We start from the raw sequence: 12,521 nt of genomic DNA, 5'->3' as shown, positions 1-12,521 counted from the left end.
ACTCTCACGTAAGTAGCTACAAGCAGATAAGAGAGACATCAAAGGGTGATGTTACTGAGGAAACAAGAGAGGACTGGTCAGTTGCAGATGATGTGATCCATGATTGTGGCCAGCGAGGTCTTCATACTTATAAGCAAAAACTGAATGGATTCAAACAGGAACTTTTAGGAGAAAAAAAAACAAAGAATGTGGGAAATGAAAATACATTTAAAGAATTTAGGTGGTGAGTGTTAATGACTTGGAATTGCAGAGGTAAACTCACACTGTCACTGAGAAAAAATGTCAGGAAACAGCAAGTTAGGAGAGTGATTTAATCAACTTGTGCTGAGGAGACAAGCAATAGAATTGGACCAGAGGGAAAAGATAAGATGAAAAGGGGCAAGTTAAAAAAAATGGATGAGAAACGACAAAATTAAAAAGATTCAGAACAAGACTGAAGAGAGGTAAAGAGAGAAACTAAATGTGGTGGCAGAAAAGACAAAAAATGCCCACGAGCTTGTCATATTTGGGGTTGGAGATCAAGTGGTGGAAGTGAGATCAAGGAGACAGGTTATCTTAGAAAAATGGGATAGTGGCTAGTGCTAAGCTCCCTCAATGATCCTGGAAATGAGGAGAATTTGTTAGGAGTGCAGGATGTGTGATCACATCACATCCAAATTTCATTCAACTAGAGCAAATACACAATAGCTACAATTATATTTATAGGAAGGTCACTTAAAAGCATGTAACAGACAATAGAAAAGCATGAAATGTCTACTTGTAAAGGTTCAGATAAAATAATTTTCAGTAGAGGTCAGAAAACAATTCTGATGAAAGATCATCAGCTTAATATATTAACTCTTCTCTCTCCATAGATGTTGCCTGAGAATTTTCAATGTTGTTTGTTTGCATTTCCCTTCTCCAGCATGTACAATTTTCTACTTCTATACACCTGTGCATGTAGTTACTTTACACACTGCTTAAATGTGCATTACATTATGCACAATCTCTTTTTGAGTCATTTATATTGATCCAAGGTTGAAATATACAGATTCAATTATCTAAAATAATTAAATATATTATACAATTAAATTATTTCCAAGGTTGAAATAGGCCTACCTGAATTCTCGGTATACGCTATTAAATGCAAGGGCTGCCCCCAGTCTCCTGAAAGTGTTGGGATGAAGAGCTAGGCTATACAGTCTCTTGAAGAGTGACTTTGTATTTACTGGACTCCTCTGTTGCTGCTGTGTGGTCGTCTGTTTTATGGACCACTTGAGGAATTCTTGCACACATTTCCCACAGAAGTCTCGCAGAGTACTGTCTTCTGGATCTACAATGCCATCCTATGAAAAATATCACTTTTCAGACTAAGCTGTACTGCAGTTTTAGAGAAAAGCATTGCCCAATAACTATAAGCCATGTAGCTTCTGGCCAAAGAACGTAGCACAACATACAGAGACATACCTTCACTGTTCAACTGCATTGGTTTTGTATCCCACACACTGCAAAAATAGTGTTAGTTCTGCCAAATGTCGCTAAGCAAAAACAAAGTGTTCACCTTAGCTTCTCCCACACATTCTGAATATATATTCAGTATTTGAATATGTTTGCATAACTGCTTCCTGGTAACTGAAGTACTCTGGATATTCATTTCAATAGGATGAATCCTTGGAAAATAAATCTTTTCGTACTCGCAATACCAGTACATTACAAAAAAAAGCAAAACCAAATGATAGAGGCTTGAAATCAACATCAGAAATTCACGTACATTCATGTTCACAATGTCAAAAGTGTGGTTTAGGATTTTTCTCTTTAATGTGGTTCAACTTGCCTTTCTCTTGTATACAAAAGTAATTACTGGGAAAGACATTAAAAATAACTGTTTTCTATACGTTAAAATGGTTTTGAAAGTTCAGAAAAAAAACCAAAATAAGTGAGCAATAATTACCAGAATAGTTTCCAGCAATGCCACTGTATCACGACTTTCAAATTTCGTGTTATTTGTCAACCAATGAATAAGTTGCATGACAAGTGGTTCAAATAACTGGCTGGTTACCTATGCATAAAAATATAAATAAACAAACCATTTTATTCATGTTCAATCTCCGTCTAATTCTAAATGATAGGTATTAAGATGAACTACATCAAAACATCACCCATTCTGTGTATATCTGGTCCATTGGAATAAAAAGGGAACCGCTATTGTTAGTGCACGACAGAAATAATGAGGTTCGATGCAGTTGTTAACCACTTCTTTATTTTCAGATGGTTAGATTTGAGAACTATTTCTGTATCCCTGAAGGAAAACATCAGCACTTCAGTGGAACTCAGCGGGTCATGCAGCATCCGTGGGAAGTAAAAGGCAATTAATGTTTTAGGCCTAAACCCTTCGTCAGCAGATTCCTGACGAAGGGCTCAGGTGCAAAACATTAATTACCTTATACTTCCCATGGATGCCACATGACCTGATGAATTTTTCCAGCACTTTCATGTTTTGAAGTCAACCCCAACATCTGAAGATTTTCTTTTTGACAGCTCTTCAATAGAACATACTTATCAAATTTTATTAACATTCCACAGAAAATACTCTTGCAGATAGCACTGGATCTGGTATGAGTTTATAACAGGATTTCTCATGATTGGCCAGTGATCCAGAAGAGGGTGATCACTGACACAGAAAGGAAAGGCCTGAAGTATATCAGAAATGCTGCAGTCCAAAACCATTAATGGGAGATGCTATGATCCAGAGATGAATGGATGATACTGCACAGGTGCAGGAGTACATAGTTGCCATAATGAGAGAAGGAACATCTGTTTAATGATGCAAGAGAAGTGGGGTATAGCTTTAGGAAATGAAAGTTGATTCTATTTGCGTCCACTCAGATTTTTTTTGGAACAGTGTGAATCTCTGTAAATATGACAGCATGACTGCAGTCGCAGCAACAGCTGCTCTGGATCCCAGGACTGCTGTAATAACTAGGGGACGCACCCTGCACAAACCTGGATTCAACAAGAGTTTTCAATGAAACGCAGTGACTCTGGAACTGCAACCTGGGTCGCCAAACAATGAGTGGGTTGCTGAGACGAAGCCACAAGGTTTGCAGCTTGACGGTCGTGGAGTGAGGCCTACTGAAGAGACCGAGCTGCAGGGTAGCGTGGCGATGTGGCCTCGTCCTTCCAGTGATGCCTGCTTCGATGGTCGTGGAAAACGTGTAATGTGGCGGAGACGGAGGTGGTGTCCCGATACAACCGGAGCAGTGATAGCCCCAAGAAATCCTGAAGGGTGTGTTGGTCGTAGTCGATGTCAACCTGAGACGCGAGACCTCAAGGCGTTCGGATCGTCCAATGTCGGGGGGTTTTGAAGTGAACTGTTGCCCTGCTGCCTCAGGAAACTGTGACTTGGTTGGTAGGTTCCCCTTTTGAAGGTGGCAGATTTTAACATCCAAGTCCTGCCAATGCCAGTAAACCAGCACTAAGATGGCTGCGGCTGGACTTCTTACAACATCCAAATGGAATTGCCATGGGGCTTATTTTTCTTCACTGCTTGTTCTTTGAAGTCTGGTGATTTTAGCACTGTCATTCATATAAAATTGCAAAGTTATTCATAGCTGGGATAGGGAGAAATGGGTTAGGGTTTAAAAAATTAATGTTCTAAGTTGGATAGTCTATGAAAAAATGTTGGCGGTGCTGGTGTATTTTGGCTGTCTGTTGTCATTTAGATAGTAACATACATTGTGTTAAATGCACTACATAAATAAACTACTACTACTTCTCTACACAGAGCTAGCATTTTGATATTGCTTGTTCAAAGTGTGCATGTGTTGATGTATTCTATTTCCCAGCTATATTAGCACATTATTTGAAAAAGCAAGCCTTTCAGGTTATTAAAGGCAATGACTCGTAGATCATATTTAAACAGTACAGAAAATACACAACAAAGATAATACAACACTTGTAGACTATATACATTATTGATTTTAACCCACAACATATTAAACTTTAATAAAAAATGTATTTTGATAATCACATATTTAAAGCCTTATTTTTTTTACCTTATCCAAATCACAACCAAGACGGAGTAAGACTGGATACACACGTCTGTTCAGCTGGTACATAGTTTCTTGTTGACCTTCAGAGATTTGGGATCCTTTCCCCAGCATATAAGCAACCACACTATGCAACAGTTCACAAGCTGCAACCTGGCAGGATTTATAATGCATAACATAATATTGTAATATTTAAAAACAATGGAAAACATTTTTGCAATTATATAAAACATTACCAAAAAATAGAATGACTACCCAAAAATATAAGATATTCAAAGTGGATGATGAGAAGGGTAGTTCACCTTAGTTTGTCGATCACTGGCAGCAAGTGCAAGCTCAGAGATGCGTGGTAGGAATGAATCCAAATAAATGACAGGTTTCATATCTGCAAATGGTACTGCGAAACTCAATGCCTTCTCCGCTACCCAAGCAACACATTTCTTCATCATTTCCTCAAAAGACACAGCTGTTGAATCAAAGGAGAATGCCCAAGTATTCATGCAATACCATATTTTTGTTAGTGATTTTGAATGAAAATAGAAAACAGCAAAGTCCATAATGCAAGTAAAAAAACAAGATCTATCAATCAGGGCTTCAATAATTACACTTAACATTTTCCTGCAAAAGAAAGCACCCAAATGACATTTAATAACATGTAATTGCAATTAGAGATGTGTGATACAGAGGTTGGTTCCTTCTAACATTCCACCTGACTCTGTTCAAAGGTGAGTCTCTTCTGGTATGACCTTTGTGACATCCTAACTATGGTGACAGGAGTCACTTCCCAGTAGATTCATCGTTTTGTCTTTTGGGGAACTTTATTAGTGTTGGTAAATTGCCAACTAATTTCCAAACTAAATTCACAGAAATTGCCTAATGTGTGGCCAGGAAATGTATAGCAGTAACATGGAAATCTGATTCCCTCATTGATAGGTGGTCTTCAGAAATGAACACCCACATTCCACTTAAAAAGGTCACAAACAGTCTTAGGAGGGGATATAACACTTTTCTAAAATTCTGGCAGCCTTATTTAGAACATATACGTACCTCACTGGCGGCACCATTGGGTACAATTGCTACTGTCTAGCCAATAGATCTCAGTAAAGATTATAACACTGTGGAACTATCATGTCGATGTGTTTTACTATGCACACTGACAATGGGATATTTTTTTCTTTTTTTTTAAACTTTATTTAAGATTTTATAACATGATAAGATATAAGATTACATAAAAAATTTAAAAATGAAATAATGAAATTACAATACAACATCAGTAATCTAAACAAACTATTACCCCCCCAATAATTATTACACAACATTAATAAACCGACTCAAATTAATCCAACCCCCCCTCCTTCTCCCCCCCACAATAAAGAGTGAAGGATTAATGATTAGTAATATATGTAAGAGAAAAAAACCCACTTACAAAAAAACAAAAACATTAAACAATAATCAATTCTTAAAAAAGAATTGTAGCATGAGAAAAAAAGATAAAAAAAACATTCTCTATAAAAATAAATCTTCACCAAATATCAACTAACTTCACATCTATCATCATATTAGTCACATAAACCACCATCTTAAAACAAAATCCAAACCTCATTAAGCATTATACAATTCAATTTTAGTACTCTTCCACCATTTTTCCCTTTTGCTCTTGAATACTTATCCAATAAAAGCTCCAATACCACATTTAAATATCCCCAATCATTACTTTAAAATTCACATATCCAAATAATAAAAACACATCTACAACAAAAACTATATCCTCAACAAATGAAGCATAAACAACAAACAAAATTCAAGCCTTATTAAGAATTGTACAATTCAATTTATAACTTTCACCATTGTTCCCTTCGTTCTGTAACTAAGATAATAAAATAATTTACACCAGAATTACCACTCGTTTCACCTTGAAGTTAAATATAAAATAAAAAGCTTATCCATCCCATTCAGATTTAAATTTCAAATATTCCTTATCTACTAAATAAACTTTACAAAAAAATCACATCAACTTTTAATTTTTTAAACAAGCAAATACTTTCTTATACTTAATAAATTAAAACCTTAAGTATTAAAAAAAAAATTTAAATTTAAACATTACTTAAAAGAACACACAAAAAAAAGAAAAGAAAAAAAAATTCCCTCCCCTTATCCCCTCCTAAAACTACAAAAAAAATATTTAAAAAAATTAAAAATAATAAAAAAAACCTTCACTCCTCAATCCAAAAATTAATAAGAAAAAAAAACCAGGCAGGAGGCAACTGCTACCTCCTCCTGGGTCAACCGCTCATTGCGGTAACTCCCACACAATATCGGGTGTGAGATAACTCACACGTAGCTGATGACTTCTGGAAAATAGTGCCCACCCAGCTCCCTCTCCCAACTCACGTTTCACATAAACTATCATCATTATTTAAAATTTTCTCAAAGAGAGAAAAAAAAATTTATTTTTAGCATTTTTTAATCAACTTTATCACTTCGACCACCATTATTTCCATTTCTCCTTGGAATTCAATTCCCATCTTGTATCTCCACTCTCTTTGGAGACCGTGGAGGACTACGTCTTTCCTGAAATTGTATAATTGGTAACGATTGAGCAAAATCCATAGCTTCCTTAGGATCATCAAAAAATTTTGATTGGTAACCATCTTGAAAAATCTTCAGTACCGCAGGATATCTAAATGTTGCTTTATAACCTTTTTTCCACAACACTTCTTTCACAGAATTAAATTCACGTCGTTGAGCCATAACTTCTTGACTCAAATCCGGATTTAAAAAAACACGATTATTCTGAACCATCAAAGGAAATCTTCTTTGTTGTGCACTTCTTATGGCCACATGCAAAATTGTCTCTCTATCATAATAATTTAAACAACGAACCAAAACAGGTCGTGGCTTTTGTCCAAAAGAAGGCTTTCTTCTCAAAGGTCTATGTGCACGTTCCAGTATTAAGCCTTCCGGGAACTTATCTTCTCCTAATACTTGTGGAATCCGCTCAGTAAAGAATTTTCTTGGATCTGATCCTTCCATATCTTCTGGTAAACCAACAATTTTTATGTTATTCCGTCTGGATTGATTCTCCAAATAATCAACCCTTTTCATTAAATTTTTATTCTGAATTTGTAAAGTTTCAACTGTTTTATTGACACCTTGTAATTGATCTTGTACCTCAACTAAACCTTGGTCACAAAAATCAAGTCTTTCACTCGTTTTAAGCTTAAAAGCTCCATAATCAGCCATCTGTTGAGCATTAATATCCACCAAGGTAGTAAGTTTAGTATCAAGTTGATCTAAAGCTTTAACAAATTCTTTCAATATAGCAGTTAACTTAGATTCAAGATTCTTAAGAAACTTATCCACTGAAGTAGATTCAGACACAGTAGGGTCCAGTTGTTTCTGAATAGCCAAAAGGTCTTGTATTCCCTCCCTTAATTTAACTGCTTTCCTTGTAGTGTGACTTCGTGTAGAAACCCCCGCCATAACCTCCCCAGTAATATTTGGAGGTTGATGGCGAGGGTTATCCCCAAGCCATATTCTGTCAAGCATCTCCGACACATCGAGGTCTATAGGAATCTTCATTTCAGGTGGTGCACTTCGCAGCGCCACCACTACATCAGTCAGTGGACGTCCCTTTAACTGCAAGCCTTCAGCTGGCAGCTTCCCAGCTGTTTCAGCTGTCAAAGGCTCTGTGACAGCGCTCATAGCGGGCATTGACTGAAATACATGCACCTGGCTAGCCCTTTGTTCGAAGGGCTGCCGGGTGCCATTTTTAGAGAGCCCTACCGGCAGAAAACAGAGCTCCGCTGCTGATTCCTGTGCTTCTCCTCCTGAATCCATTCCACGTTGAGTCCTGGCTTCTTGTAAACAAGTAGGCTCTGATATCTTCAGAAAATGTAATTTCTTAACAATCTGTTGCCGTTTTTTTCTTGCTTTTTTTTCAACAATTGTACCATTGGAAACTAGTTTAACAGCTCTAACTATATCTAACCTTGAAAAGATTTTAATGGGCATTTAAAGACAAAACAACACCAAAGAGTTGCGCCATCTTGCCACACCCCCCGGGATATTTTTTTCTCTGTTTAATTGGACTGACACAGGGGGAGAGGGTGGAAGGGTGGGTTTTCTTAACGTTGTATATTTTGTATGGTTGTTGATTGTTCAATATATTTAAAGATAAAATGTTACAGAAAAAAATGAACTGCAATTGAATTAAATAATCAGTTGGAAAGTTTGCATTGGACTTATCTATTTTTTTAAATTTTATTTATTAAATCATTATACATATTTTGAAACATATAATTAATGAATAAAACAGAAACAATTCAAAAACAATACATGCATGATATTTTAAAACTAACCCCCTACAACCCTCCACCCCCTTCCATAACCCACCCCCTCTAACCTACCCCAAAAGGAAGAAAAAAGGAGATCACCCATATCAACAAAATTCATCAACTAATTCCCATGGTTTGGAGTAACACTGCGGCAGAAGGATTTAAAATTCAACCCCATATAATCCAAATAGGGGCTCCAAGTTTTCCAATTTGAAAAGAATTACACACAAATTATGTATTATCTTCTCCAATAGAATACGTCCTCAATTCTGTATGTCATCTCTGAATACTCAAATCAGTTTAATTTTTCCAAGTAATTGCCAAACATTTTCTAGCTACAGCTAATGCCAATCTCAAAAATGCAATTTGAAATCTATTTAATCTTAATTCTAAACTCAACCTCTTAATATTACCCAACAAAAATACAAAAGGGTCTAATGAAAATTTCACTTTTAGAATAACTTCTGAAAATTCCTTGAGTCTATTCCAAAAAGATTTTACTGTTTCACATGACCAAGTAGAATGTAAAAAAGAACTTTCATCCTCATGACATCTAAAACATAAATCTGAATAAATAAAATTATATCTCCTTAATTTTTCAGGAGATAAATATAATTGATGAATTAAATTATAATGAACTAATTGATACCTTACATTTACAATTTTAGTCATACTATCCCTACATAAATTCATCAAGTCATCCTGAGAAATACATATACCTAAATTTTTCTCCCATTTCAATCTAGATTTATGTAAATTCAATTTAGGCATTTTATTCTGTAATAAAGCATACATCTCAGTTAGAAATCCCTTCTTATCACCCTCAGTAAGTAAAATTTCAAACTTAGACCATCTAGGTAACTGTAAAGTATGTCCAAAATTATCCAACAATCAAGCTTTAATTTGATAATAAGAAAAATGAGTATTTGATGTATCATATTTCTCTTTCATTCTTGAAAAGAAATAAAATATCCTGCTTCATAACAATCTTGCACCAATTTAATACCCTTTCAATCCCATAATTTCAAAAGCTGATTTTAAGTGTAAAGGGGGAAATTCTATTTTGATACAAAGGAGTTTTACCTGAAATCTTACCTTGGGTACCAATAACTTTATTTTTTTATATGTTCATTAAATGTTTTTTAACAGGCAAATTATAATTACTCAATAACTTAGTATTCCATCTATAAATAAACTGATCCATCATTTTCTCATCAATTTGAGATAATTCAAAATAAGCCGGTATCAAGAGTTTATCTGTTTCAAACATCCTATTAATAAATTTCAATTGTGCTGCATCATAATAATTTTGAAAATTAGGGAGTTGCAAACCTCCTAATTCATATTTCCAAGTTAATTTTTGGAAATATACCCTTAACATTTTATCCTTCCACAAAAATTTCCTCAACAAAGCATTTAAATCCTTAAAAAAAAAATTTGAGGAATCTTACAAGCAATAGATTGAAAAAAAATACTGAATTCAAGGAAAAATATTCATTTTAATACAATCAACTCTTCCAATTAATATAATCAGTAAATCTTTTCATCAATTCAAATCATGTTTAATTTTAGACAATAATGACAAATAATTTAATTCATATATATAACTATAATTACAATCTACCTTAACACCTAAATACTTAATTTGATCTGACCATTTGAATTTCACAATACGACTACAAAAAGAATAATCTCACTCATTTCCCAATTAATTTTATAACCTGATATCTCACCATACTGTTCCAATCTGTCCTGTAAACACCTCAAAGAATTCTGAGGTTCTGTTAAATATATCAAAACATAAGCTGCAAAAAAATTAATTTCAAATTCATCAGATTTCACCTTAATACCTTTAATATTAATATCTAGTCTAATCATCTGAGGCAAAGTTCAATAACTAATGCAAATAGAGCTGGTGACAAAGGATAGTCTTGTCTAGTCAACATAAAAGGTGAAGATAACTGTCCATTTATCACAACTCTAGCAGTGGGGCTTCTATAGAAAGCCTTAATCCAACCTATTAAAAAAGGGCCAAATTTAAATTTCTCTAAAACTTTAAATAAAAAAACTCCACTCTACTCTATCAAAGGCCTTTTCTGCATCCAATAAATAACCATTGGTAGGTTGGATCTTTCCAAAAAGTGCTTATTAAAGAATTCAACTTCACAATATTATCTGCCGAATAATGATTTTTAATAAAACCCGCCTGATCTAAATTAATTTCTGGTAAATATTTAGCCAACCTATTAACTAGAACCTTTGCTCCAATTTTATAATCAAAATTTAATAATAAAATTGGTCTATAAGACACAGCTTTCAATGGGTACCTATCTTTCTTAAGAATAACTAATAATTGTTTGAGCAAAAGAATCCGGAAAAGAGTGAACTTTTGTCGCCATCAATAATGGAATCAATAAATCCTGAAAATTTTTATAAAATTCACAAGTAAAGCCATCATCCCATGGAGACTTCCCATTTGGCATGGATCAAAGTCCATGTAGCCGACCAATACGCAGTGTGGCAGGTTAAGCTCACCCATTTATTAGGACTGGAAAGGCTGCTTTTATACTGTTCAAGCTCACACTGTTTTTACTGAATGACTGAGTCAGACATATGAATAACAATAGGGGGTGGGAACATCCATGCATATGAATTCCCTTCTTCCCCAGGCTGTTTCTGCTGAGTTAGCTGGGCAGTTTGACCAATGCCATTTTAGGGTTGTTGGTCTGATGCTGCCCCAGCTTCTACCCCTGCCGGTTCATTGTCCTGGGAGTCGCTTCAGCAATCTCTGACCGCGTCTGCTGCTGTGCGATGTGCCAGCCCGATCTCCGCAATTGCGGGCCGCCACATGCATCTATTACTTCTTTAGCAGTAAAAGAAGCACCTAAATCTTTAATATCCTTACCACTCAAAAAGGGTAAATCCAGATCAGATTTTAAAAATTATCAATTTTAACCTCATCCTCCACTACTTCAAAAGTATATAATTTTTCATAAAATTTCTAAATACATCATTAATTTCCTGAGGTTTATTTGCAATCATTGATTTATCCATTATAACATTTATTGTTCTAGAAACTTGTTCTGTTTTTAACTGCCAAGCTAATACTTTATGAGCTCTTTCACCTAATTCTTAATATCTTTGTCTAGTTCTCTGTAGTAACTACTCAAATTGATGTTTGTAAGGAATTATATCGTAACTTCATATTAGTTAAACACATTTTCTTAATTTCCATTGAATTTTGCTGTAAATCTTTTTCTAATATCTCTATCTCCTTCTCTAATTTAGTTACATCAGCTATATGTTTTCTTAATTTTAGCAGTAAAACTAATAATTTGTCACCTCAAATATGCTTTTTAAGCAGTCCATAAAACAAATTTACTGTTAACTGAATCCACATTTATTCTCAAAAAGAACTGTATTTGATCTCATAAAATTACAAAATTCTACATTTTTCAATAACAAAGAATTAAATCTCAATCGATGGGTATTATCAATTCTCTCTGAACCAGTACATGTTATTAATAATAAAGAATGATCAGACAAAATCCTACTCTTATATTCAGCCTTCAATATCCCTGCATGAGGTCCATCTTGAAGATCCTTGTCCCGTGCATGTTAGCCGTGAAGTCCTGGATGTGCAGCACGGTGTACCAATCCGGTGTTGTGGCCTCATTGAGCCGGCAGTAGTCACCGCATGGTCTTCAGCCCCCAGTTGCTTTGGGTACCATGTGCAGGGGAGAACCCCATTGACTGTCTGACCGCTGTACGATGCCGAGCTCCTCCAGCTCCCTGAATTCCTCCTTCGCCAGCTGGAGGTTCTCCAAAGTAAGGTGTTTTGCCCTTGGGTGGAGCAGCTTAGGTCAGGATGTGGTGCTGTACTCCATGACAGGGCATCACTGTGGTGAATTGGGGGGTGAGCACCGCAGGGAACTAGGTCAGGACTCTGGCGTACTCATTGTCCAATCTCTGTACGGAGTCCAGGTGGAGTGCTGGGAGCCTGGCGTCTTTGATGGTTTGAAAAGTCTTGGCTTGGACCAATCTCATTCCCTAGAGGTCCACTAGCAGGCTGTGGGAGCACAGGAAGCCTGTTGCAAAGAGCAGGTGTTCCACTGCAGCTCCCGTGAACACCCATGAGAAGAGGCTGCTTCCCAAC

At 35.6% G+C, this 12,521-nt stretch overlaps 1 protein-coding gene across 3 annotated transcripts in view; it reads right to left on the bottom strand.

The window, feature by feature from the left end:
* prkdc (protein kinase, DNA-activated, catalytic subunit) overlaps window positions 1-12,521 on the bottom strand; it is a 287,184-nt gene that overhangs the window by 169,052 nt on the left and 105,611 nt on the right. For all 3 annotated transcript variants that reach the window (XM_069921531.1, XM_069921532.1, XM_069921533.1), the window contains exons 24-27: window positions 4,331-4,494; window positions 4,035-4,181; window positions 1,931-2,038; window positions 1,099-1,325 (exon numbers count right to left, since the gene is read on the bottom strand). In XM_069921531.1, the coding sequence (XP_069777632.1) occupies window positions 1,099-1,325; window positions 1,931-2,038; window positions 4,035-4,181; window positions 4,331-4,494 (646 nt within the window). The remainder of the gene's footprint in view (window positions 1-1,098; window positions 1,326-1,930; window positions 2,039-4,034; window positions 4,182-4,330; window positions 4,495-12,521) is intronic.

This window comes from Narcine bancroftii, chromosome 2, assembly GCF_036971445.1.
Source record: "Narcine bancroftii isolate sNarBan1 chromosome 2, sNarBan1.hap1, whole genome shotgun sequence".
NCBI lineage: Eukaryota > Metazoa > Chordata > Chondrichthyes > Torpediniformes > Narcinidae > Narcine > Narcine bancroftii.
This window is presented reverse-complemented; position numbering and strand designations above follow the sequence as displayed.